Source organism: Aotus nancymaae, unplaced genomic scaffold (assembly GCF_030222135.1).
Source record: "Aotus nancymaae isolate 86718 unplaced genomic scaffold, 86718_ANA_hifiasm-v0.15.2.pri h1tg000025l, whole genome shotgun sequence".
Taxonomy (NCBI): Eukaryota; Metazoa; Chordata; class Mammalia; order Primates; family Aotidae; genus Aotus; species Aotus nancymaae.
This window is the reverse complement of record NW_026988438.1, coordinates 17960910-17988248: the sequence shown is the minus strand read 5'-3', so window position 1 is coordinate 17988248 and position 27339 is coordinate 17960910. Positions and strand designations below refer to the sequence as shown.

Sequence of the window (27339 nt, the reverse complement as noted above, 5' to 3'; positions counted from 1 at the left end):
AGGGTAAGTCCATCCCCTTCTTAATCAACACAGAGGCCACCCACCCCACGCTGCCTTCTTTTCAAGGACCTGTCTCCTTGGCCTCCATAACCGTTGTGGGAATTAACGGCAAGGCCTCCAGGCCTCTCAAAACTCCCCAAGTTTGGTGTCAATTAGGCCAGCATTCCTTTCCACATTCTTTCCTAATTATCCCCACTTATCTAGTCCCCCTGTTAGGCCGAGATATCCTAGCAAAATTGTCTGCTCCCTTGATTATTCCTGGGCTACAGCCACACCTCATTGCCACCCTCCTCCCCAAAACCATACCTCCCCTTATGTCCCCCCACCTTAACCCTAGGGTGTGGGACACTGCCTTCCCATCCATTGCTATAAGTCACTCACCCTTCATCATCCCCTTAAAACCTAACCACCTTTATCCTGCCCAGTACCCCATCCCACAACAGGCTTTAAAAGATGTAAAGCCTGTTATCATCCATCTATTGCAACATGCCCTTTTAATTCACCCTCCTGCTTCTTCAGCATCTATACTCAAAGGGGTATCGTGTATCCCCTTCCAAAGCCCAGATTTCTTCCCCTATCCGACCTGTCCAAAAAACCAGACAAACTCTACAGGATAGTCCAAGAACTCTGCCTCATCAATCAGATTGTAGTTACCATCCACTCAGTTGTACCAAACCCCTATACCTTCCTGTCTTCCATACTCCCTTCCACAAGTCACTATTCTGTTCTTAACCTCAAAAACACTTCTTCTAAAGCCCAAATTTCTTCCCCATCTGTTATAATCTTTCGTACATGCGCTCTCCCTGCCAACCATATCCTGTTAATTTCCCAAACCCCAACCCCATCCACTAAACAACAGCTTCTCTCCTTCCTATGCATTGTAGAATACTTTTGCGTCTGAATACCAGGTTTTTGCGCCATAACCAAACAACTTTATAAACCTACAAAAGGAAACTTAGCTGATCCCATAAACCAAAATTTTTTCCCCCATTCTTCCTTTAGGTCGCTAAAGAAGGCCTTAGAGGCAGCCCCTACACTAGCGCTCCCCAACTCCTCTCAACCCTTCTCTATCTACACAGCAGAATTAAAAGGCTGTGCCGTTGGAATTCTTACACAGGAGCCAGGCCCACAACCTGTAGCCTTTTCATCCAGACAACTTACCTCACAGTCCTCATGACTACGAGCGGCAGCAGCTGCCGCCCTAATACTCTTAGAATCCCTCAAAATCATAGGCTATGCCCCACTTACCCTTTATAGCTCTCACAACCTCCAAAGTTTTCTCTTTACACCTCACACACTTACTTTCAGCCCCTTACCTTCTCCAGCTTTATGCAGTCACCCCTACTACTTAAACCATACCTCAAAAAGTCTCTGTTTCTATTATTTTCTGTCTAACTATAATCAAATTATCCAATTCACTGTACTCATTTACTTTTACATGCCCTGCTTTTGTTTAAGTTGTCGGTTTACACTTTTCCTCTAGGCAACTACAGCTAATATTTCACTCTTAATATGGCTCCCGTTCTCTGCTCATACCCAATCTTGTTAATAAAAGTAAGTAGTTGCTTATAAATACCACCTGCTTCCTCATACAACATGAAAACAAAAGCTCTCCCTCCACACCATTACCCTACCAAGCCCCACTACAACCTTTAATAGCCACAGCCCTTGCTGGTTCCCTTGGCATTAGGGTCCAAAGCTCCAGCCCCCTCAGAACACTTTCTCTTCTTTTCACTTTACACTTCTAGTTCTGTCTAAGCCAAGGACCTTTTTTTCCTGTGCGGTTCTTTTTCTTTTTTTTTTTTTTACACTCAGAAAAGGATTTGGTTCCAATGCATGTGGTTCTTCTTCTCACATCTGCCTTCCTACCAACTAGATAGGCACTTGTACCCTAGTTTTCCTTACTCCCAAAATTCAGTTTGCTAATGGGGACGAAAGCTCCTTGTTCCTCTTGTGGTCCCAATACAACACAAGCAGCTCATTCCATTAATCCCCTTTCTTGTAGGGTTAAAACTTACTACTGCACTTGGCACAGGCCTTACCACATCAATTGGGACCTTCTGTAGCCTCTCTAATAATTTCTCTGCTAGCATTGGAAAATTAACTCCATCATTATCCCTCCTTCAAGCTCAAGTAAATTCCCTAGCTGCAGGTGTCCTCCAAAACCGCAGAGGTCTTAATTTACTGACTGCTAAAGAAGGTCTTGGCCTAGTCCTAAATAAAGAAAGTTGTTTTTATGTAAACAAGCCTGGCCTTGTATATATATAATGCCATCAATAAATTAAAAGAGCCCAAAAGCTCATTAATCAGGCAAATGGTTATTCTGGACCTGGCTGGACACTCTCTAACTGGAGTCATGGCTTCTTCCAATCCTTAGTCCTCTAATACTATCTTTCTCCTTTTCTTATTTGAACCCTGCATTTTTCCAATTAATCTCTCAATTCCTACAAAATTGTATACAAGCAATAACCAATCAGTCAATAAGACAAATGCTCCTCCTAACAACCCCACAATATCACCCCTTTCCCTGAAATCTCCCAACAGTCTAAATTCTTTCCCATTTTTAGGTTTCTTCACCACCCCCAATCCCTCTTGAAGAAGGCTTGAGAAACAACTTCATTCCCTACCCCTCAAAACCTGTTATCACCCCTCTTCTCTAATTCTTTCTCTCTATATATAAAAAGACAGGAATGTCAGGCCTCCATGTGTGTTGTACTGGAGCGAGCATAGAAAGTCAACACCAAGACAAAAGTATGCCAAATTGCAGGGTCTTTATTGCTGGCGGCCATGGAGGACTCCAACCTGTGGCCCCGAAAGGATGGTGTCAAGATCTTTTATGCCCATAAACCACCTCGGGGGTGAGGGTGAGGGGCAGGGTTGGGGGTGAGGGGATTCAGACATTCCAAGGGCCAGTGGACTTTGGACATTCTGTAAACTACCTCCTAGTCAGGGGGTAAGGGTGAGGGGCTTCCGACATTCCAATTGTTACTTAAGTGGTTCACAGAAGTCAAGATAAGCGTTAGTTTACACGTTGCCTGGGTAGGGTGGAAATTACAGACCTTGGACTGCTTGCCTCTCACATGAGGGTTATAGAGAGCAGTTTCAACAGAAAGCCGAGGTATGGTTGAGGTATGCAGTTTTATGGGGCTATTACCATGTCACATCTGCAACCCTGGACCCAGAAAGTCTGAAGTCCTGCCTGCCTTGGCTGATTATCCCCCACTGCAGACCTGTGTTCGCCATTAAGGAGCTTCCCCCAGATATAAAACTTTTCTTCCCACCCTACCATCTTAACTGTTATTATGATAATGTGAATACTCCTCACCCCACCCTGCCAGCTTAACTGTTCTTACAATAATGTAAATACTCTTCACCCCACTCTGCCATCTTAACTGTTCTTGCTCTGTGAATATCCCTCCACCCCACCCTACCATCTCAACTACTCTTATGCCTTATCCCACCCGCCATTGTAACTGAACTTGTGGTAATATATACTCCTTGCCCCTACCCCCACCACTGTAACTGATCTTACTCTGTAACTTTCCACTGCCCACCCCAAATGTATAAAACCAACTCCTATCTCGCCGCCCTTCACTGACGCCCTTTTCGGCCTCAGCCCACCTGCACCCAGGTGAATGAACAGCCATGTTGCTCACACACACACACACACACACACACACACACACAAATCAATTTACATTCAGTTCTCAAGACCTCAAAATCATAATTGTGGGTTATTTCCAGTAAACAGGTATTTTACTGCTACTATACTACATGCTTTATAGGTTGATCTCACTTGATTCTCATGACAATTGTCCTACTCATTACCAGTGAAGAAACAAGGTCACCAAGAAGTTAAAGACTTGCCAAAGGTCACAAAGCCAGTTGTGATTAAAAGTCAGTCTGTTCTCACAGCCCTTCTTCTTTATTATGCTAAATGGCCTTCCAACATGGATCACAAACATGTAATAAACTAAAATCAGCTTTCTACAGCAAAGTAAAGATTATATTAATATGAATGTTTCAAAACCATGCAATATCAACATGATATAAATCAGAATTAGAATAAACTTGTACCAAATGCTGTCATTTATACATACCTCTTTGTAGGCATATCAGTTTCTGAGTTTGCCAGGTTTAGTTTTTGACATAAAAATTCAAAATTGGTTTCAGTGATGTTGTTGGCAACTATCTTGAATATCTTCCCTAAGACTTTCTCTATGTTTGGACATAAAAGAAAATGTATATATTTTGAAAAAGATAATCTATTTTGAGTTAATATTATATCTAGTTTACTTATTTCTGTGCTCCTATGAAATGTATATGTTAAGTAAAATTGAAAATGACAGTGCTCACTGGATGCAGTGGATCAAGCCTGTAATCCCGTACTTTGGGAGGCTGAGGTGGGTGGATAACCTGAGGTCAGGAGTTCAAGAGCAGCCTGACCAACATGGCAAAACCCTGTCTCTAGTCAAAATATAAAAATTAGCCGGGCGTGTTGATGTGTGCCTGTAATCCCAGCTACTCAGGAGGCTAAGGCAGGAGAATCACTTGAACCTGGGAGGAGGAGGTTGCAATGAGCTGGGACCACACCACTGTACTTTATCCTGGGCAACAAAGCAAGACTCTGTCTCAAAAAAAAAAAAAAAAAAAAAAAGACAATGACAATGCAGATCTAAAATATGACTGAAATTTGAAACGTGTTCCATTTTTTCTAAAATTCGAAAAATCCAACATTTAAAATGGCTGTTTTAAAGAATATTTATAAGGAACTTTAAAGTGATTCCCAAGTCCTTTAATTTCTTCTGGATTTGAAATGCATTTGACTTCTTCCTTCAATTCTGGCTTTTTTATGGGTATGGGTATGTTTTGTTTTGTTTGGTGGAGAATGTGGGCAACAATTTTATGTGCTTCATTATGTACCAACTTGAGAAACTAAGTTCACATCTACTATAAATATCGTGTATATATGCATATTTTATATTCAAGTCAATTATTTAATATGGTGGCTAAGCAATTAGTGATTTAGTTTTTTTTTTTTCTATCGAGGTTTCACCATGTTGGTCAGGCTGGTCTTGAACTCCCGACCTCAGGTGACCCACCCACCTTGGCCTCCAGAGTGCTTGGATTACAGACGTGAGCCACCACACCCAGCCGATTTAGTTTTTTAATTAAAGCTTCCAGGTAACTTGAACAGGATCCATTTTTCTTGAGAAAGGTACTGTGAGTTTTTTCTTTTCTTGTCTTTTCTTTTGTGACAGGGTCTCACTCTGTCACTCAGACTGGAGTGCAGTGGCATAATCACAGGTCACCACAGCCTCGACCTCCTGGGCTCAAGCGACCCTCCCACTTCACCCCACCAAGTAGCTGGGACCATAGGCAGGTACCACCATGCCTGGCTAATTTATTATTTTTAATTTTTATTTATTTACTTATTTTGAGACAGAGTCTGGTTCGTTGCCCAGGTTAGAGTATAGTTTCGGGATCTCGTCTCACTTCAACCTCCACCACCAGATTAGCTGGAACTACAGGCGCCTCCTGATGAGCAATTCTCCTGCCTCAGCATCCTGAGTAGCTGGAACTACAGGCGTGTGCCACCATGCCTGGCTAATTTTTGTATTTTTGGTAGAGATGGGGTTTTGCCATGTTGGCCAGGCCAGTCTCAACCTCCTGGCTTCATGAGATCTGCCCACTTTGGTTTTTAAAATTTTTTGTAGAGAGCGGGTCTCATTATACTTGATCTTAGCCAAAAGGCCGAGAAGCAATAGGGTCTCACTATATTGCCCAAGCTGGTCTCAAACTCCGGGGCACAAGTGATCCTTCTGCCTTGGCCTCCCAAAGTCCTGGAACTACAGGCATGAGCCACTACCCCCAGCCTGTGAGAATTTTCAGAACTCAAGATGTACCATTCCCCATGTTCATCTCAAATATGTTCTATATAAAACAATTTTATATATACTCCCTCAGGCTATATTTCATTATATATATATATATATATATATTTTTTTTTTCAAATCTTTATATATATAAAATTCAAATCTTCTAAGTAAAAGTTGAAGAAAAAGCTTCCATTTGTTAATTGCAGAATAAAGTCAGCATCTCCCATGCTGACTTCTCTCTGCCCTCACTGGGTGCCAAGCCTGCAGTATGAAAGCTTCTTGGGCATAGGGAAAGGAGGTAAATGGCTGAAATTTTGAGAACTCTCTTAAACCTGTCTCCCTTCTCTAAAGCACTGTACCTAACAGAAATACTTTGTGGATCCTAGAAAACCCTAAAATCTTTATTTTATAAACATAGATCCCTTTTTACAGTAATAATTAGGACAATCAATTTGCGTAGTAAGTTAAAGAAGACAGCTACTGTGGCTTTTAATTTTATATTTTAAGTTCCTTTATCAATGAAGCCCAAGTCTTGCAAAAGCTTCTAAATGATAGCCATGTATATGGATGTATATTGTGACTTTAAGGACTAAGTGATTTTTCGTGACTATCTCACTATGAAATTACATTAGTATAAGCTCCTGATTATGTAGACAAGGTACATGATAGAATGATCTGAGGGGACAGTTTTGGGTATTCCATTTCCCCAAATCTGAATCAATACTGATTGGTCTCTTGCATTAAATTAGAGGACCAAAATACATATTCACTCTGACTAGTGATGACAAGTGGCAAATCAGAGTCCTAGTTGGAAAAGCCTAACTGTTGAGAACCCAGCCACAGGGAAAGAACTAGACAGTGAAGATTCCCTCCCAGACACTTGAAACCAGTCTCCATCTAGTCCATTTTAAAGAAAAAGGGCCTGCTCTCAGAAATAATCAAACAAACAATGGAGAGCTCAAGGACAGATGGGATAAAGACTGTCTGAAGATTTCAGACAGATGTTCATAGTGTGCCAAAGACTGACTGGCATCAGTGGAATGGCTCCATGGACTTCCCTCAAGGCAAAATGTCTTATTTATTTATTCTTAAAAATGGAAACAAGATCTCACTATGTTGCCCAGGCTGGTCTTGAACTTCTGAGCTCAAGTGATCCTCCTGCCTTGGCCTCCCAAAGTGTTAGGCTTACAGGCGTGAGCCACCACACCCAGCTCCAAATGTCTTTTAGAACAACTACATTTGGTAGAACTGAGCAGAACTGACAGATTTGTGTGTGGATTTTGAGTTTGGTCACAACCTCAATGAAACACCTATTGAAGGCCATTAAGGTCAGTGGGTAAGAAGCAGCCCACCCCTCCACTTGGATTTGCCTATTTTCAGTGGCATAATTTGTATGGACCTGGATTAAATAATCTGAATTGTCAAAACAAATTTCTAACCTTCAGAAAAGAAAGATGGGGGCCGGGTGCGGTGGCTCACGCCTGTAATCCCAGCACTTTGGGAGGCCAAGGCGGGTGGATCACGAGGTCAAGAGATCGAGACCATCCTGGTCAACATGGTGAAACCCCGTCTCTACTAAAAATACAAAAAATTAGCTGGGCATGGTGGCGCGTGCCTGTAATCCCAGCTACTCAGGAGGCTGAGGCAGGAGAATTGCCTGAACCCAGGAGGCAGAGGTTGCAGTGAGCCAAGATCCTGCCATTGCACTCCAGCGTGGGTAACAAGAGCGAAACTCCGCCTCCAAAAAAAAAAAAAAGAAAAGAAAAAGAAAAGAAAGATGATAAATATTTTCATGTCTCTGCCAGATTGAAAGCCTCCAATTAAAGCAAACCATCTTTTAACTCATATCAGATAGTGTCTTGTGGCCAGGTGTGGTGGCTCACGCCTGTAATCCCAACACTGGGAGGCCAAGACAGGAGAATTGCTTGAGCTCAGGAATTCAAGACTAGCCTGGGCAACATAGCGAGACCCCGTCTCTACTAAAAAAATATTAAAACTTAGCCAGGTGCGGTAACACACGCCTGTAGACCGTGCTACTCAGGAGGCTGAGGTGGGAAGATTGCTTGAGCCCAGGAGTCCAAGGCTACAGCGAGTTGTGATCATGCCACTGCAGTCCAGCCTGGGTGTCAGAGTGAGACCCTCTCTCAAAAAAAAAATTAAATTAAATTACATTGAAAAAGAAAGGACTTGTAAGATAGTCAATCACTCATCACCTACCATCTCTTTCATCTGCTCTCTGTAGATAGCGGGCAATAGTATACCACTGTTTTCCTTTACAGATTTCCATTGGAGGTCTCAGCAAAGGGTTGTCATCAAAATTTATCTCCTTCAGTGAAAAAAGTTTGTAGATATCACTAGGTAGAGCTGTCAGATTATTTCCTAGTAGAAAAAACATTAGAATTGAATTACATCTTTCTATAAAAGAAAACTATGGGGGTAAATAACATCTATTATGTCTTGCTGGCAAAGTACCAGAGGCCACTCACAATGCCAGCAGGTCATAAATTATTTCTGTGTTTTTTTTTTTTTTTTTTTTGAGACAGAGTCTCGTTCCGTCCCCAGGCGCCAGGCTGGAATGAAGTGGCACAGTCTCGGCTCACTGCAACCTCCGCCTCCCAGGTTCAAGCAGTTCTCCTGCCTCAGCCTCCCTTGTAGCTGGGACTACAGGCGTGCGCCACCACGCCAAGCTAATTTTTGTATTTTTAGTAGAGACGGGGTTTCACCATGTTGACCAGGATGGTCTCGATCTCTTGACCTCATGATCCGCCTGCCTCGGCCTCCCAAAGTGCTGGGATTATAGGCGTGAGCCACCTCACCCAGCCAGGTCATAAATTGTTTCTGATGTCCACATGCTAAGAGCAAAAAAAGAGTGTTTATAGAAACAGAGCTGTGGTTCCTTTCTCTCTTAGGGGTGGCAAAATGAGACAGAGACTATCCTCTTTTAATATAGCAAAGAACTTTATAGAGTAGATGTGATGGCAATTTTTAAATTAAACTGTTTATTCAGTATACTTTTTTTTTTTTTTGAGACGGAGTTTCACTCTTGTTACCCAGGCTGGAGTGCAATGGCGCGATCTTGGCTCACCACAACCTCTGCCTCCTGGGTTCAGGCAATTCTCCTGCCTCAGCCTCCTGAGTAGCTGGGATTACAGGCACGCGCCACCATGCCCAGCTAATTTTTTGTATTTTTAGTAGAGACGGGGTTTCACCATGTTGACCAGGATGGTCTCGATCTCTTGACCTCGTGATCCACCCGCCTCGGCCTCCTAAAGTGCTGGGATTACAGGCGTGAGCCACCGCGCCTGGCCAGTATACTTTCAGATTTACAGAAATATTCCAGAGATTGTAGCAAGTTCTTGTGTGTTCCTCATCTAGTTTTAGTTTCTCCTAATATTATCTCACATTATCATATTACATTTGTTTAATCTAAGAAACCAGTATTGGTACATTACTACTAAATACACTCCAGATTTTTGGATTCATTAGTTTTTCCATCAGTGTCCTTTTTCTGTTTCAGGAAATCTCACTGCATAGAGTTATGTCTCATTAGTCTCTTCTGGTCTGTGACAGTTTCTCAGTCTTTCCTTGTTTTTCATGACCTTGACAGTTTTTTGGGGTGTTTGTTTGTTTGTTTTTTGAGATGGAGATTTGCTGTTGTTGCCCAGGCTATAGTGCAATGGCGTGATCTCAGCTCACCACCACCTCCACCTCCTAGGTTCAAGTGATTCTCCTGTCTCGGCCTCCTGAGTAGCTGAGATTATAGGCATATGCCACCACACCCAGGTAATTTTGTATTTTTAGTAGAGATGGGGTTTCTCCATGTTGATCAGGCTGGTCTCAAACTCCCGACTTCAGGTGATCCCCCCACCTCAGCCTCCCAAAGTGCTGGGATTACAGGCGTGAGCCACTGTGCCATGCCTAACTTGACAGTTTTAAGAAGTACTGGTTAGGAATTTTGTAGAATGTACCATAATTTGAATTTGTCTGATATGTTCTCATTATTAGACTGGGGTTATGGGTTTTTGGAAAGAATACCACAGAGGTGAAGTACATTTATCACATTATACCAGAGATATCTCATATCCACATGACATCACTAATTATGTTAAATTTTATCTCTTGGATAACACATTCTCTGCCAGCATTCTCCAAGATGTTATAATTTTTTTCCTTTCCATACTCTATTTTTTGGAAGCCAGTCATTAAGACTAAGACTATTTTGTTTTGGTTATTGTAATGCTTTGCCTTGTAAATGACTCCATGTAAGATATTAGAGTATTATAGGGTGTAGGAGAAGTATCAGGGGAGCCAATAGAGAAGGAAATGCAGAGAGAACGCTGACCTGAGGTTGTTTAGGAATGCGTAGAGGAAGAGGTGAAGTTGGGTTCAGAAAGGGAAGAAATACTGAATGACTGGGTATAGGCAGAGAAGAGAGAAAAGAAATGAAAATATATTCAGGCTCTCCTGCTCTTTCAAGTCAGGAACTGGACCTTATACTTCGCTCTCATTTTCTGTACCTGGGACAGTCATTTCCTTCTAATGGTCACTTAATACATTATGTTTACTCTTTGCCAATCTGTATCTTGTCAGATTGCAACTCAGACATTAATACTCTACTTATTGATTATGCTTATTGATTATGCATTCTGTACCTTGTCACCAAAATTTACAACTCAGACATTAATACTCTACATTTGATTATGCTTATTGATTATGCTCAACACTCACCACTCAGGTTTAGTTGCTGGAGATCATTTAAAGATAGCAAAGATGGTGGAAGATAACTTATTTGATTGTTGTGTGCATGTAAACTAACCAAACTTCTCAATTCTCCTATATTTCTTGGAATCTCTCTGATTGCATTATTTGAGATATCAAGTTCTTTAAGATGAGTCATATTAGATAGCTCTCCTGGAAGTATTGTTAACTGTAACAAAGATTAAACAATTATACTTTTATAAATACATACATATTTACATGACTAAAACTTTTTCTAAAATCAAATGAAAGAGTTTTGTCTGTTGCTTTCGTCTTAAAGTCTTGCCCTGTCACCCAGGCTGGAGTGCAATGCGTAATCTCAGCTCACTGCAACCTCCACCTCCTGGGTTCAAGTGATTCTCCTGCTTAGTCTCCTGAGTAGCTGGGATCACAGACACATGCCACCACACCAGACTAATTTTTGTATTTTTCATAGAGACGGGGTTTCACCATCCCTTGGTCTTGAACTCTTGACCTCGTGATCCACCCTCCTCAGCCTCCCAAAGTGCTGGGATTACAGGTGTAAGCCACGATGCCCAGCCCAAAAAGGAGATATTTTTATTATGTCACAAATTCTTTGTGACTGACTCTCCCTTCTAACTAAAACCCACAAGATACTGTGTGACATCCAAGTACCTACCCGATCTGCCAGTGCTTCTAATTCAAGCTAAGTGGCTTGGTACCCACTTAGCTTATATTCGTACCACTCAGTGTTCATTGACTCCTCATCCCTTTCTCCTCTCCCTAGATCTGACCTTGGTGTGACTTCTTTCCCACCCCCAAGAAGTTCCAACTACTCCATCCCTCATTTGATCTCTTTATTCCTAGTCCTTTTTGGTTTTTCTGTTTGTTTGTTTTTGGTTCTTTTTTTTTTTTTTTTTTTTTTTGAGATGGAGATCTTGCTCTGTCGCCCAGGCTGGAGTACAGTGGTGTGATCTCAGCTCACTGCAACCTCTGCCTCCCAGGTGCAGGCTATTCTCCTGCCTCAGCCTCCCGAGTAGCTGGGATCACAGGCATGTGCCATCACACACAGCTAATTTTTGTTTTTTAAGTAGAATGGGGTTTTGCCATGGTGGCCAGCTGGTCTCGAACTCCTGACCTCAGGTGATCCTCCCATCTCTGCCTCCGAAAGTGCTGGGATTACAGGTGTAAGCCAAGTTGCCAGGACCCATTGCTCTTTATTCATCTCTTTTGTGTGTTTTCTTAGCTTTCTAAATGACATGATACACGTTGTATACTTTTTATATGTGTTCCCAAGCACAAAATGCATTTTGACTAAATGTTTAGTAATGGAGTCACAGTTTGGCAACATGCCCTTAAATAAAAATTCCTACTACAAAAAGTGTTGCAAAATTGCAGGAATTAAAACATTCTGTTAAGATGAAGAAGAAATATACATATTTAGAGAAAATAGGGCCATTATGAGTGGCTTTTGAAATAAAGGAAGTTCTATGAACAAAAGAATTTTGAATCTATAGGCACCTCTGAAATAACTAAACAACAAAGTACATACTGGATGTTGTGCTCATTGTTTTTCCAGGTATGTAAGAAGCATAGGAAGTAGTCTCCAATTTCACAGAGATTAAAATTTATTTCAGGGAACAGAATATATCCATATGAAAAAAATCAGGAAATAGAATGAAGCAATAGGTAATCCAATGCCAAAATAATACAATTAATAACTGATGAATGAAAGTTTAGAAAAGGTTCATTACTACAAATCAGAGAACTAAAGTAAAGCTTCATATAAAAGTAGAACTTGAATAACCTCTTAAGAATGAATAGGGGGCCAGGATCAGTGGCTCACACCTGTAATCCCACCACTTTGGAAGCCTGAGACAGGTGGATAATAGGAGTTTGAGACCAGCCTGCCCAACATGGGATTTAGTAGAAATCCCGTCTCTACTAAAAATACAAATATTAGCTGGATGTAGTGGTGGGCGCCTGTAATCCCAGCTACTTGGGAGCCTGGTGCAGGGGAATCGCTTGAACTTGGGAGGCAGAGGTTGCAGTGAGCCAAGATAGCACCACTGCCCTCCAGCCTGGGCAACAGAGTGAGACTCAGTCTCAAAAATAAAAAAATAAATAAATAGAATGAATAGGTTTAGGAAAATGTTATAGAACACTTAAGACAAGATAAATGTCATGCATAATAATGGCCAGTGAGAAGCTGGCCAGCAAAGAAAGGTGATACAAAGCAGAGGGAGATTTGCTTGGATAAGGAGCATGGAACTAGGCTATGGTAAAACTTGAGAGCCAGGCCTATGAAGTAGGAGTCAGATCAAGACAGGTAGGCTGGTTCATTATTTGACATTCATTGAAACAAATATTTTTTTTGTTTCACAAGGGTCTGAAGCCTCAGAAACAAATATTCTTTAATTACCTTCTCAACATTTACTAGAGGTGGTGTTTGAGAGCTGTGTGATGACAGAATTACTACAGAAGAAAAGTTCCTGCTGGGCAACCTTCCCTTAGCAAAATAAAAGCCCTTCGATTAACCTGACTCATCTTCAGATGACTGTTTAGTGACCATCTGCTATTATATAAATTAATTATTTGGGCATTTCATTTCCACCCCAAGGGGGTTGTCAAGTGATATTTTCAACTATATGAGATACTCTTTTTGACAGGAGTTCTTGTAAATCATTTCTTCCATCTGATGACCTTTACAATGATGTTGCAAAGACGTGGACTGTTCCCTTGGGCAGCCATTCACTTTGAGTAGGCAACAGATACGCAATTTGGATTCCTGACAGGCAAGTATGATACATGGAGAACAGTCCTCTGCAATGAAGTCTGACAGCTTTGATAAGGTTTGCTAAAAGGGAAGAGGCTCCTGGCATAAATCGATGCATGAAGTGAGTGATACCCAAGGACCAGGTTGTAGACAGTAAAACTGGAAAATGAGGGAGATAATCCAACAGCTTTTTTAGAGGAAAAATGATACAATTTTGGTATAATATGAGGTATAACTGATGATGGAAAAAGAACAAGCATGATTTCATGAGTTTTAGCCTGGCAGGTTTAAAAGAAAAACTGGCATCACAAACAGAAATGGTGAAGTTTCAAAAGGAGATGGAAGAAAAATGAATTGACTTTGAAGTTATATTGAGTGTGTGACCACAAAAGAATAGAACGGCCGGGCGCGGTGGCTCATGCCTGTAATCCCAGCACTTTGGGAGGTCAAGACGGCTGGATCATGAGGTCAAGAGATCGAGACCATCCTCACCATGATGAAACCCCGTCTCTACTAAAAATACAAAAATTAGCTGGGTGTGGTGGCACGCGCCTGTAGTCCCAGCTACTGGGGAGGCTGAGGCGGAAGAATCGCTTGAACCCAGGAGGCAGAGGTTGCAGTGAGCCGAGATTGTGCTATTGCACTCCAGCCTGGAGACAGAGCAAGACTCCAAAAAAAAAAAAAAAAAAAAAAAGAATAGAACATGCATAATTTCTAGGAAAAAATATGGGAACTATGGGACTATAGCACTGATATGAGATCAGCTCCAGTTACGTAGACTTTGGGATAATCCACATGTAAGTGACTAGCAGGTATGGTGAGAAAGGAGTTAATAAAAAAGAGAAAGTTAAGGACATAACATTGGAGATACCAACAGTTATCTTACAAGAGGAGAAAGTGAGATGATTATGAATCAGAAAATGAATTAACTGATGGCTATATTACAGAACTAAAAAGTGTCTTTTAGTACAAAATCAACTTTTAAACACAAGGTGTATCATTATTCATTCCATCTGCTTAAGCAGGTTTTCCCGGAGTAGCTTTTCTGGAAATGTATTATATGATACATGTTATGTTAAAAATGATCAAATAAGTTTAAGAATATGGGTTAAATAGAGACAAACAGGTTTCTTTAGTGCAGGACTCTTCAAAGCTTTTAATAGATCAGTATTCATTGCTATTCTTTAAGAGAAAAACCTAGTGCTTCTTAAAGCAATTTGATCATAGACACTGCTCTCTTCCTTTTTTTTGAGCAGATGCTCATGGGACTAGGGCTTTTAGGAGTAGACTTTGGGTAGTCGTGTCTTAGATAATAGCTGTGTTCTTTTCTTTTGTTTACTAAGATCTTCATATAAATCAGTAATGTTTTCTTTTCTTTTTTTTTCTTCTTGAGACAGAGTCACGCTCTGTTGCCAGGCTGGAGTGCAGTGGCGCAATCTCGGCTCACTGCAACCTCTGCCTCCCCGGTTAAAGCGATTCTCCTGCCTCAGCCGCCCAAGTAGCTGGGACTACAGGCGCGTGCCACCATGCCCGGCTGATTTTTGTATTTTTAGTAGAGACAGGGTTTCACTGTGTTGGCCAGGTTGGTCCCTAACTCCTGATCTCGCGATCCACCTGCCTCGGCCTCCCAAAGTGCTGGGATTACAGGCATGAGCCACCGAATGTTTTAATTTTTAAAAAATTATTTCCATAAAATTTACTCTTAGAGTTTAAGTAAGATAAAATGCTAAACTCTAAAAATGTTAATTCTCATTGATCTAGCAATTCTTCAGGGAAAATTTCCTAAGGAAATAGTATAAAATATGAAAAAGGCTGTATTTATGGAAAAATTCATCACAGCATTATTATGAAGAAAAATTTTAGCATTCATAAATGCACAACAAGAGGATTAGATCTATAAATCATGTACTGGTTATAACAATTATTGGGAAGATTGTTATATCAAAGAGAAATGCTTATTGGTTAAAAAAGAAGAATTTAAAATTGAGTGTGTAGTCTCTTATAATTCCTTATAAAACAATATGCATAATGGGAAAAAATGCTAAAAATTGTGTCAACATGTGCCAGTAGTTATAATACAATGATATGCTTGTGGAATGATTTTTCTTTTACTTCGATCACTTTCCAAAGTTTCAATAATGTGTTTATATGACGTTCATAAGTTTAGAACTCTTTTTACAATTACAGAAATAAAAAGGAGTCTATAGAATTGTCAGCTTTCATTGCTTCATGTTTCATCTTAATGAAATATTTTCCTGTACAACTTTTATATTGAGAAGTGTATTTATAAGCCACATTTACCGGGGAGGGGGAAGCCTTTCATTTAAAAAATAAAATATTCCAGCTCAACTTAAAATACACATATGGTACACACAGATACACCACAGCTTAGATTCTGATCCCCTCCAGTCCCTCCTTCCACACAAAGCCCACAATACCAATCTCTGAGACCAGGCGCGGTGACTCACACCTGTAATCTCAGCGCTTTGGGAGGCCGAGGCGGGGGGATCACGAGGTCAGGAGATCGAGACCATTCTGGCCATGGTGAAAGCCCGTCTCTATTAAAATAAAATAAAAATAAAAATAAAATACCAATCTCTCACCTTTCTCCCTTTTATCTGACTTATATTCAGCTGTTCCAGTGATTGAAGTTGGCATAGTTCAATAGGAAAACGTATAAATTGATTGCTTGAGAAGTTTAATTTCTGTATTCCTTTTAAATTACAGATGTCTGAAGAGATTTTCTGTAATTGGTTTTCTGAAAGATCAAGTACTTGCAAATTTTCTAAAGTACACAATTCTCTAGGGAAAGTTTCAAATTTATTACAGCATAAAATAAGTACATTGAGTGATATCATATTAGAAATAGATGCTGGAATTTTCTTTATTTGGTTTTTACCAAGATCCAGGTATTTAAGATTAATAAGAGAACAAAAGTGCTCAGAAAATATGAGGAGTTTGTTTTCACTCAACTCTAAATGAAGCAGTTGTTTACTGAAAGATATATCCACAGGTATTTCTGAAATATAATTTCCATTAACACTCAAATAATAAAGAGAATCTAAAGCACACAGTCCCACTGGAAAATATATTATTTTGTTATAATTCAATTCAACTTTAGTTATTTTTTGGCAGTTTTTTATTTCAATGGGAATACTTGTGATTATGTTTCCTGAAAATTCTATATGGCATATATTATTAAGATGTGAGATACTGTCAGTTATTTTTACCATATTATTTCTGTTTACATGAAGTTTTCTTAAATTTTTAAGCTTCTGGATGTTCTTAGGAAGTTCTGTTAATTTATTATCACTAAGACTAAGGCATTCTAACATTGCACAGTAAGATATTTTCTCCGGTATATTTTTCAATACATTTTTATCAAGTATAAGAATCCTAAGTTCCCTGAAATTCTCAATTTTGTGTGAAATAACTTCTAATTTATTGTCAGCCAGTTGGAGTTCTTTTATTCTGAGTAACTGAAAAATTTCCACAGCCAGAAAGGTAAGTTTATTGTGATCCAGTAAAAGTGTTTCTAAGTTTTTAAGTTCCCTAATTTCTTTTGGCAAACTGCTTATCAGGTTTCCAGTAAGGTCTAGTGAAATTAACTTCAGAAGGAAGCAGAGAGCTTTAGGAAATATTGTTAGTTGATTATATTCCAAATTGAGAATCCTCAAGTTTTTTAAACTAGGCAGAGTATCTGGTAAATGTCTTAACTTATTTTTACCCAAACTTAAAATTTCCAAGTTTCCAAGACATTCTAAGTCAGAAGGAAAATTTTCAATATAATTGTTATTAAGAAAGAGCTGTCTGATATTCCCAAGCTGTAACATTTCTTTAGGTATGTGTGATATGTGGTTGTGACTGACATTTAATATCCTTAAATTATGAAGCAACTGAATTTCAGATGGAAGTGATGATAATCCATTTTCTTGCAGCGACAGGCTTTCAAGTCCTAGCAGATCACCTGAATCTGCCCCTTGAAAAGTTCTGATTTGATTCTTGTCTAAATATAGATATTTTACGTATTTGATTTTTAAAATGGCCTTAGGAAATTCCTGTAAACCCTTGGCCTCAAGGTTAACTGTAAAGTTATCTGCCTCTAAGCTAAGTTGTTTCTGATTTTCTTCAGAGACTTGTGGACTAACTTCTCCTACTGTATCATGAGATAGAAAGTTAACCAAAGCCTGATATTCTGCAGTCCTCCCAGTTAGTGATGATAAACTCTGTGATGTTTCTGTTCTAGTGCTTGTTTCAGAATATTGAAGATTTTTCTTTTGTTCTTCATTTCTCTTAGATTTGCTTCCAGAGGAAGAGGTTGACTCTAATGTATCCCGTCTAGGATGTGTTTCATAAATCTGGCTAGAAGATTTCTTTTCCAGGTAATCAGAAGCTTTGTTTATAGAATTTGATATTTCTTTAATAAAGTCAGGCTCCTTCATTGACTGTGATCTAGATTCCTTCCTAAATTGATTAATAGTATCCTGTAGCTCTTCTAACATACCCTCCTTTTCAGACATCTTACTTGCTGATATGTTTTATGTCAAAACAAAATTGTAACTTGATATTAATTTTCATGTTTTTTCCTTTGAATCTACAAAACAAACATTGAAATTAAAAGATGTAATAGAGATGTTAAAATTACAAATGAACTTAAATACAACTATTTTATAAGGAATAATTTAATACAAATACACATAATTCATTTATAACAAATTAATTTTATATATGATTCCTGGTCAAGGATGGTTTATTGATTGCATGTACTTATTACTTGTTACTCTTTTTTTTTGAGACTGAGTCCCATTCTGTTGTCCAGGCTAGGGTACAGTGGCACGATCTCGGCTCACTACACCCTCTGCCTCCCAGGTTCAAGTGATTCTCCTGCCTCAGCCTTCTGAGTAGCTGGGATTACAGGCATGCACCACCAAGCCTGGCTAATTTTTATATTTAGTAGAGACACGGTTTCACCATGTTGGTCAGGATGGTCTCGAACTCCTGACCTTGTGATCCACCCGCCTTGGCCTCCCAAAGTGCTGGGATTACAGGCGTGAGACACCGTGCCCGGCCTATCACTTGTTACTCTTGAAATCACTTTAAAATTACAGAAAGAAACAAAAAAGATCAAAGAAAATGAGAAAGAAGCCTTAAGGGAATGAGAAGATTCAGCAAATTTCATGGAAAACATAAAAGGGGGCTGGGCGCAGTGGCTGATGCCTGTAATCCCAGCACTTTGGGAGGCTGAGGCAGGTGAATCACTTGAGGTCAGGAGTTTGAGACCAGCCTGGCCTACATGGCAAAACCCTGTCTCTACTAAAAATACAAAAATTAGCTGGGTGTGGTGGCGAGCACCTATAATCCCAGCTACTTGGGAGGCTGAGGTAGGAGAATCACTTGAATCCAGGAGGCGGAGGTTGCAGTGAGCCGAGATCACACCATTGCTCTCCAGCCTTCAGGACGGAGAGAGACTCCATCTCAAAAAAAAAAAAAGGAAGAAAGAAAACATAAAAGGGATAGCCAGTGGCCTACCATGCCACAGGTAGACAGTGCCATTCTCACTGTGAATATTGGGTGTTTATATATGGTACTGGTGTCTTGCTCTAACAAATTCAGTGCATTATGACAATTTTCCAGTGGAAGTAAAATGTCTTAAGAAAGGATATGCTTTCTGTAAGAGTAAACTAGACATGAAATAGCCCTTTCATGCTTTGCAACCTACCTGAGACTTTGGAGTGACTCTTGTGGTACCAGCACCAGCTAGGTAGCACCACTCTTTAGAGGTCTGGGTCCCAGCTCTATAAGTCCCTTTTCCAAGCTTACAGTTTCTAATGACCCAGTATTTCCCCTTTGTCCCTACAGTCCTAGGGCTGGTAGCTACTTCCTATTTTTTACTAGCTCTGTGTTGCTGTACTTCTATCTTTACCTTTTTAGTTCTCCAGTACTTGTCTAAGCAACTCCTTATATTAAATCCTGTCAAACTGGCATGGTTTCAGTATTTCACAAACTCTCCCAGAGAGTAGAAAAAGAGGAAACATTTTCCAACTTGTTTTATGAGGCTAGCACTAACCTCAATATCAACCCCTAACAAGGACAATATGAAAAAGAAAATTACAGGCCAAATTTACTCAAGAACAAAAATGTAAAAATCTAAGCATTAGAAAATTATTCTAAATATTATAAAGCCATTGATATATAAAAAGCATACTACTTGAGGCAGTCGCATTTGTCCCAGGAGTGCAAGTTTGGATTTAACAATAGAAAACTAATGTAGCACCACTGCACTCCAGCCTGGCGCCTGGCGACAGAACAAGACTCTGTCTCAAAAAAGAAAACTAATGTAGACCAGGTGCAGTGGCTCATGCCTGTAATCCCAGCACTTTGGGAGGCTGAGGTGGGCGGATCATGAGGTTAGTCGATCAAGACCAGCCTGGCCAACACAGTGAAACCCTGCCTCTACTAAAACTACAAAAAATTAGCTGGATGTGGTGGCAGGCACCTATAATCCCAGCTACTCAAGAGGCTGAGGCAGGAGAATGTCTTGTACCTGGGAGGCAGAGGTTGCAGTGAGTGGAAAACACGCCATTGCACTCCAGCCCAGGTGAGAGTGTGAGACTCTGTCTCAAAAAAAAACACAAAAAAAATTAATGTAATTTGCCACATTAAGAGATTAAACTCTACCAGAGTTTAATTTACCCCTGTAAATATTGCAATAGATGTAGAAGCACTTGGTAAATTGCAACATTTTTCATAATTTTAAAGAAAACTTTTAGCAAAGTAGGAATAGATGAGAATTTATTTAATCTGCTGAAGGGTATCCATAAAAATCTACAGTAAACATTATACCTGAAAACTTGTATTTGAGATTGGAAGCTAGAAAAGGTTATGCTCATCATTACTTCTATTTAACATTATACTGAAATAGTAATTCACCAGTGGCATAAGGCAAGAAGAAAAGGTATACGGATTAAAAAGGGAGAAATAAAACTGTCATTAGTCACAGATAATATAATTATATATGTAGAAAATCCAAGCTCATCTACAAATAAATTATTAGAATAAAGAGCATTAAGTAATATTGCTAAATACAAAGTCAACATACAAAGTCAAGTTCCTTTTTTATGCTAGCAAAAAGAAGTTAGAAAATGAAAGTTTAAAGAAATATCATTTATAATCACACAAAATATTAATTACCTAGAAATAAATCTAACAAAACACATGCAAGACATTTACAGAAAAAATACTTTTTTTTTTTTTTGAGACACAGTCTCACTCTGTTACCTAGGCTGGAGTGCAGTGGTGTGATCTCAGTTCACTGTAACCTCCGCCTCCTAGGTTCAAGCAATTCTCCTGCCTCAGCCTCCTGACTAGCTAGGACTAGAGGCATATGCCACCATACCCCGCTAATTTTTGTATTTTTAGTACAGACAGGGTTTCATCATATTGGCCAGGCTGGTCTCGAACTCCTGACCTTGTGATCCACCTGCCTCAGCCTCCCAAAGTGCTGGGATTAAAGGCATGAGCCACCATGCCCAGCCAGAAAAATACTATTTAATGTAACTACAAAATATAATGAGAGATATTGGAGCAGACTTAGATAAACAGTGTGATATACCATTTTCATATATTGGAACTCTCAAAGTGTGAAAAGTCCATTCTTTTCAACTTGATTTATATATTCAATATAATCCCAATCAAAATCCTAACTTTGTTTTTGTGGAACTTGACAAGCTGATTCTAAAAAGTATTTGGGGAAAAACTGAGGGTCAAGAATAGTCATGACACCCTTGAAGAGGGAAAACCAAGTGGGAGAACTTGCTTATTAGATAAAAAAAAAAATCGAGACTTATGAAACTATAATAATTAAGGTAATATGGTATTGGTAGAAGAATAGACAAAGAGATCAGTAGACAAATAGAAAGCCCAGAAACAGACACTAGATTATGACATATGGATATTTAATTTATGAAAAAGGTGGGAATTTGGAGCATTGAAAAAAAGTATTTTTATCAATGATGCTAAAACAACTGTAGTAAATTGGAAAATATGTCTGAAAGATGTTTCCAATTGTTTTAAAGAGAGATAAGGAGATGGAAAATATAAAAGGGAATATGGAAAACATAATGAGAAGTACTAACATATCTGATTAGAGTTCTGAAAGGAGAAAGTGTAGACAATGAAGCAAAGGCATACTAAAAGAAATAATGCCTATGAATATTATTTATGAAAAATATGAGTCTATAGATCAATGATGTACAATACATCAAAAGCAGAATAAACTCTAAAATTTTGATCTTGAAACTACAGAACACTAAAAACAATGAAAAAATCATGAGAGCAATCAGAGAAAAGGGAGGGAACACCTACAAAGGAATGACAAGATGAGAACAAATTTCCTAGCAACTAAAATGAAAGTCAGAAAGTTGTAGAATAGCTTATTAAAAATATTGGGAGTAATCCACTGTCAACCTAGAACTGTTTATCCAGACAAATAATCATTCAAAAATTAAAAAAGAATAAAAACATTTACAGCTTTAAAAAACTGGAGCTTATACCAGCAAGAGATTTGCTCTAAAGGAACTACTAAAATATATACTTTAAGGAAGAGGAAAACAATATCAAAGAATAGTCTGAACTTTAAGAAGAAATGGGGGCAAGTAAAATGGCATACATACATGCAAATTCAAATAAATAATAATCTATGTAAAACAACAGTGTCTAATATGTGGGAAAAAAAGACCTGGAATATTATACAATAGCATATGAGTCAAGAATTTCTTCAAATGTATTTATTAATTACAGGGGTAATGGTAACTTTGCAGTGAAGAGGCCCAGTGGATAATACCTTGGCCAGCATCACCAGTACTTCATGTATTTCCAGATATGAAAGACTGAGAATAGAAGGGCATGTAGTATTCTCGTCAAAAATATATAACCTCAGGCAGGGCGCAGTGGCTCATGCCTGTAATCCCAGCACTTTGGGAGGCTGAGGCAGGTGGATAATTTGAGGTGAGGAGTTTAAGACCAGCTTGGCCAACATAGTGAGACCTGGTCTCTACTAAAAATACAAAAATTAGCCAGGCATGGTGGCATGTGCCTGCAATCCCAGCTACTCAGGAGGCTGAGGCAGGAGAATCGCTTGAACCCGGGAGGCAGAGGTTGCAGTGAGCAGAGACTGCACCACTACACTCCAGCTTGGGTGACAGAGTAAGGCTCTGTCTAAAACATATCTATCTATATACATATAAAACATCAGTCCAATCAGACAAATCCAAGTTGAAGGACAGTTTACAAAAATTACTGAACAGTACTTTTGAAAAGTACTGAGGTCATAGAAGACAAGGAAAAACTCAAACTGTCACAAATAAGAAGAGACCAAGGAGACATGACAACTAAATTAAATATAAGATCCTGGATTAGACCCTGGAACAGAAAAATAACATTAATATAAAAACTGGTAAAAACAAACAACAACAACAAAAAGTCTGTAGTTGAGTCAGTAAGATTATACCAAAGTGAATTTTTAAATTTTGATAATTACACTATAATTATGAAAAATGTTGATATTAGGGGAAATTATTATTGCAACTTTTCTGTAAGTCTAAAATTATTTCAAAATATAAAAATTTTTAAAGTAATCTGAGCTAAAATGTTCTACAGTGTTTTTCATCTAGGATAGTTAAGAAATTATTCTGCTCTAAGGTTCTGTTAAACGTGCTTGATAAGATTGGATTAAATATTGATTCAGGAGATTTCCAGTTCCAAAGTGACACCACAGAAGCAAGCTGTCTTCCTTCCTCCCACCAACAGAAAACCAGAAACTAATATGCAGGGCCCAGATTATTATCAGCAATATCCCAGAACTCAAATATGAGGAGGAAATAGCTCCTAAGGCCACAAAGGTGAAAAAACTCTAAGCAGACAGTAAGAGAATTAGATACCCATATCCAAGATGCCCCTCTCTCCAATCTGCCTGGCACCAAGCCAGGCAGATTGGTTTTGACTCATAGTTTTGACTCATAGTTTCTAGAGTAGGAAAGTGAGATAGAGGTGGACAGCTGGCTTTCCTGACAACTTGGATTCCCTAGCAGGAGACTTGTCCCTGCCTCAAAGAGCAAAACTCTGTCTCGGAAAAACAAAAACAAAAAGAAAACAAAATAAAACAGAGTGCTTATTTAGAAAGGTGTGCACAGAGGGTAAGGAAACCATAAATTCTAAAAAATGCTATGCTTTGCTTTTCACAATTAAGTTCTTAATCCATATGGAAATTATTTTGTGTATGCTGTGAAGTAAGGATCTAATTTATTTTCTCATATGCCTAGTCGGTTGTCTCCAACAATTTATTCAAAAGTAAATTATTCATTGATTTCTAATGTTGCTTCAATCATGGATCATATATGTGTAGAGATGTTTCTGAACTTTTAATTCTATTCCTTTTTTATCTAAGTTTGTATTAATATCACATTTTAATGCTTATAACTTTGTCATAAATGTTGATATCTGGCAAAGAAAGTCCTCTCACTTTATCCTTTTCTTCAAAACTATAGTGGTTATTCTCAGTCCTTTACCTAGCCAGATCAATTTTAGGATAAGTATATCAAGTTCCACAAAGTATCTTGCTTGGATTTCAGTTAGAATTAAATTTGTAACTTCATTTGGGAAAGAAGCGACATACATATGAGATTGAGTCTTCCTATTTGATAACATGGTATATTTCTTTTGCTATAGAGAATAGTATCTTTTTTTAGTTTTTAAAATATTGGTATATAGAAACTACTACTAATTTTTGTATGTTGATCTTGTGTGTAGCAATCTGACTAGGTTCTCTTGTTCTAACAAGTGTATACATTCTCCTAGACTTTCTATAAAAACAATATTATAAGTATTGACAGTTATTTCCGATTGCATGATTTACTTATTTTAGAGTCTTATTGCATTTATTAAGCCCTTTAGTATATTGTGGAATAGTAGAGATGATACCAGCTATCTTTGTCTTGTTCATTTAATCATTCGGGTATGGTATATTACATTAATAGATTCTCTCTCTTTTTTTTTGAGACAAAGTCTCTCTCTGTTGCCCAGACTGGAGTGCAGTGGTGAGATCTCGCTTCCCAGATTCAAGTGATTCTCCTACCTCAGCCTCCTGAGTACACCTGGGACTACAGGTACATGCCACTATGCTGGGCTAATTTTGTATTTTTAGTAGAGACAGGGTTTCCCCATGTTAGCCAGGCTGGTCTTGAACTCCTGACCTCAGGTAATCTGCCCGCCTCAGACTCCCAAAGTGTTGAGATTACAGGTGTGAGCCACCACACCAGGCCACATTAATAGATTCTCTATATTGAGCATGAAGCATTTCTTGGATAAGTCAAACTTGGTTATGATATAATACTTGTGTGTGTGTATATATATATATATATGCACACATGTATTATATATAAACAAGTATATATTACTTGTATAATATATAAGTAATAAAAATATAAGAAATATATTACTTATATAAGTAATATACAAATGATATACAAATAAGTTAATAAGTAATACATTACTAATTACTATATAGTTTATATATAGTAATGAATATTAATACATAGTAACATAATATGACATTACTTATCAATTATATATTATATAATTTATAAATCTGGTTATATTATATTACTCAGTAAATATAACATTTAGTCAGATTTTTTATGCCTATGTTCATTAGTAATTTTGCTGGGTTTTTTTTTTTTTTTTTAGTACTCTTTGTCCGATTTTGGTGTCAAGGTTATACTACCATCATAGAATGAACTGGGAAGCTTACCCTAATTATCTATTTGTTGAAGCATTTTACATATTTCGGGATAACGCATTCCCTGAAGGTTCAGTAAAATTTATTTTGTGCTCTCTTTAATGGTTAGTGGTTTGTTCAGATTTTCTTCTTCTTCCTGAGACATGTGGGGATGTAACTGCCTTCCCTGGCTTCATGTTTCCTGTGGAGTTAATTCTACACGTAACGCCTCTGGCCTGGAGCTTTATTGCTGCAATTTCTCCTCTGTGGAGAAGAGGAGCAGCAGATGACACATGAGCTCAGCTGCTTCTGGGCTCTCTCTTTCAAGTCTCTCTGCTCGCAAGATTTATGTTCTAGTCAGCTGTCTTCCATAGAATAAGGGGACTGTATACCTGTGTGGGGAGGCCAAGGTTGTCCATCTGTGTGATGACAGACTATGCCAAATTCCGGAGCAAATTATTGCTGTCTACTTAGCTGCAGATCAACACTATTTTCTCTAAACAATTTTATCAGTAACAAGGTGATATTTTGACCCACATCTGCCTGACTATATTTGATGATACAGAACTTGGGAAGGGAAGAAAGGATGTTATTCTTTAAACAACACAGATAACCAGTGAAATTTCCATCATCACAGAATATACATAACAGTTAACATGCTGTGATTTGAAATAAAATATTATTTGAAAAGCTATTTTCATGGCTGCAAAATATTGCATTGAAAGGGTTGCCATCAATTATTTAATTGTTCCCATATGAGCACTTTTAAGACTGATACACAACATTTAAAAAATATATGTGAAAAAGTCGTTCTTTCATTATTTTCACAAGCACTAAGAGTCTCATTTAAAAACATGGCCAGGCGCGGTGGTTCACTTCTGTAATCACAGCACTTTGGGAGTCTAAGGCAGGCAGATCACCTGAGGTCAGGAGTTCAAGACCAGCCTGGTCAACAGGGTGACACCCCTTCTCTACTAAAAATACAAAAATTAGCCGGGCGTGGTGGCGCGCACCTGTAATCCCAGCTACTCAGGAGGCAGAGGCAGGAGAATCACTTGAACCCAGGAGGCAGGGTTGCAGTGAACCAAGATCACTCGACTGCACTTCAGATTGGTCAACAAGAGAAAAACTCCGTTGCAAATACATACATACATACATACATACATACAAATATTGTCCATTTGATAGGCAAAAATATATGCAAATTCCGTTTCAACAAATATTAATAAAGTTGAACAATGACCCAATGTAATTTATTACCTATCTGAAAGATGCACATTCAGGGAGCTACAGTACTTTTTAATATCGTGCAGCATCAACAAATTGTTTTCTTAATGTAGAAAAAGAGCCATTCAATACAGGCAAACGCAACGTGGGGCAGCATGTAAAGCCATGAGAAGTGGGAAAATGAGAGAGAATCTGGGCGTGGCTTAGAGGGCCACGGAAGTAAGACACACCCTTCGCCTCACCTATGACTTCCCGCGGCGGCGGCGGCGGCTGCTTCACAGGACCGGCAGGAGGCGCGCGCGGTTGAGTCTAGCAAGGGCGAGAACCTCGGGGGCCGCAGCCCGGCACTGACACCTCTCCAGGCCGTGGCTCCTCTTACCCCGGCCACAAGCGGTTGGGCCCTCCGCTCCGCTGCGCCCGTGCTCGGCCGCACCCACTGCGCGTTTGTGAGCTGGCCATCGGTCACATTGGGATACTCGAGGAGGAGGCCTGGGGCCTCCATTCAATTCCCTAAGAAGGACCCGAGCTGGCCGCGGCGGGAGGGTGGAGAACGCGCGTCTGGGTCTGGCTTTCGTACCGGAATCTCCCCGGGAGATTTTACAAGCCGCTCCGAATGTTCTGATTGAATTGGTGTGGGGGTCGGTCCGGGCATCTAACGAGCAGCCGGGCTGGATAATTACTACCCTGGACTCTAGTCCTCAGAGGTTCACTCATGTTAATCAACCCGAGTCCATCTTCGTGGGATTGTCTTGCTCGGAGGTGCTTCCACTGAGCTTTATTTTCCTGCCTGATATCGGGGTCCGCTAGCAAGATGAAGAGCGGACCATACAGTCACGGTGAAACGGCACTTGGTGACGTGGAGGACCCAGCTTGTCACGGTTGAGGCAGGTCTCCTCACGGTCTTTTGTCTCGGTTATCCCGAACTATTCTTCAGGAACAGCCGGGCTCCCCACCCCAAGACCAGT

At 39.4% G+C, this 27339-nt stretch overlaps 1 protein-coding gene across 1 annotated transcript in view; it reads right to left on the bottom strand.

The window, feature by feature from the left end:
* LRRD1 (leucine rich repeats and death domain containing 1) overlaps positions 1–26755 on the bottom strand; it is a 29813-nt gene extending 3058 nt beyond the window's left edge. Inside the window, exons 1-5 of the mRNA XM_064380298.1 lie at positions 26617–26755; positions 15978–17968; positions 10608–10806; positions 8097–8258; positions 4101–4218 (exon numbers count right to left, since the gene is read on the bottom strand). Of these exons, the coding sequence (XP_064236368.1) occupies positions 4101–4218; positions 8097–8258; positions 10608–10806; positions 15978–17894 (2396 nt within the window). The 5' untranslated portion in view covers positions 17895–17968; positions 26617–26755. The remainder of the gene's footprint in view (positions 1–4100; positions 4219–8096; positions 8259–10607; positions 10807–15977; positions 17969–26616) is intronic.
* Positions 26756–27339: the final 584 nt, after the last annotated feature.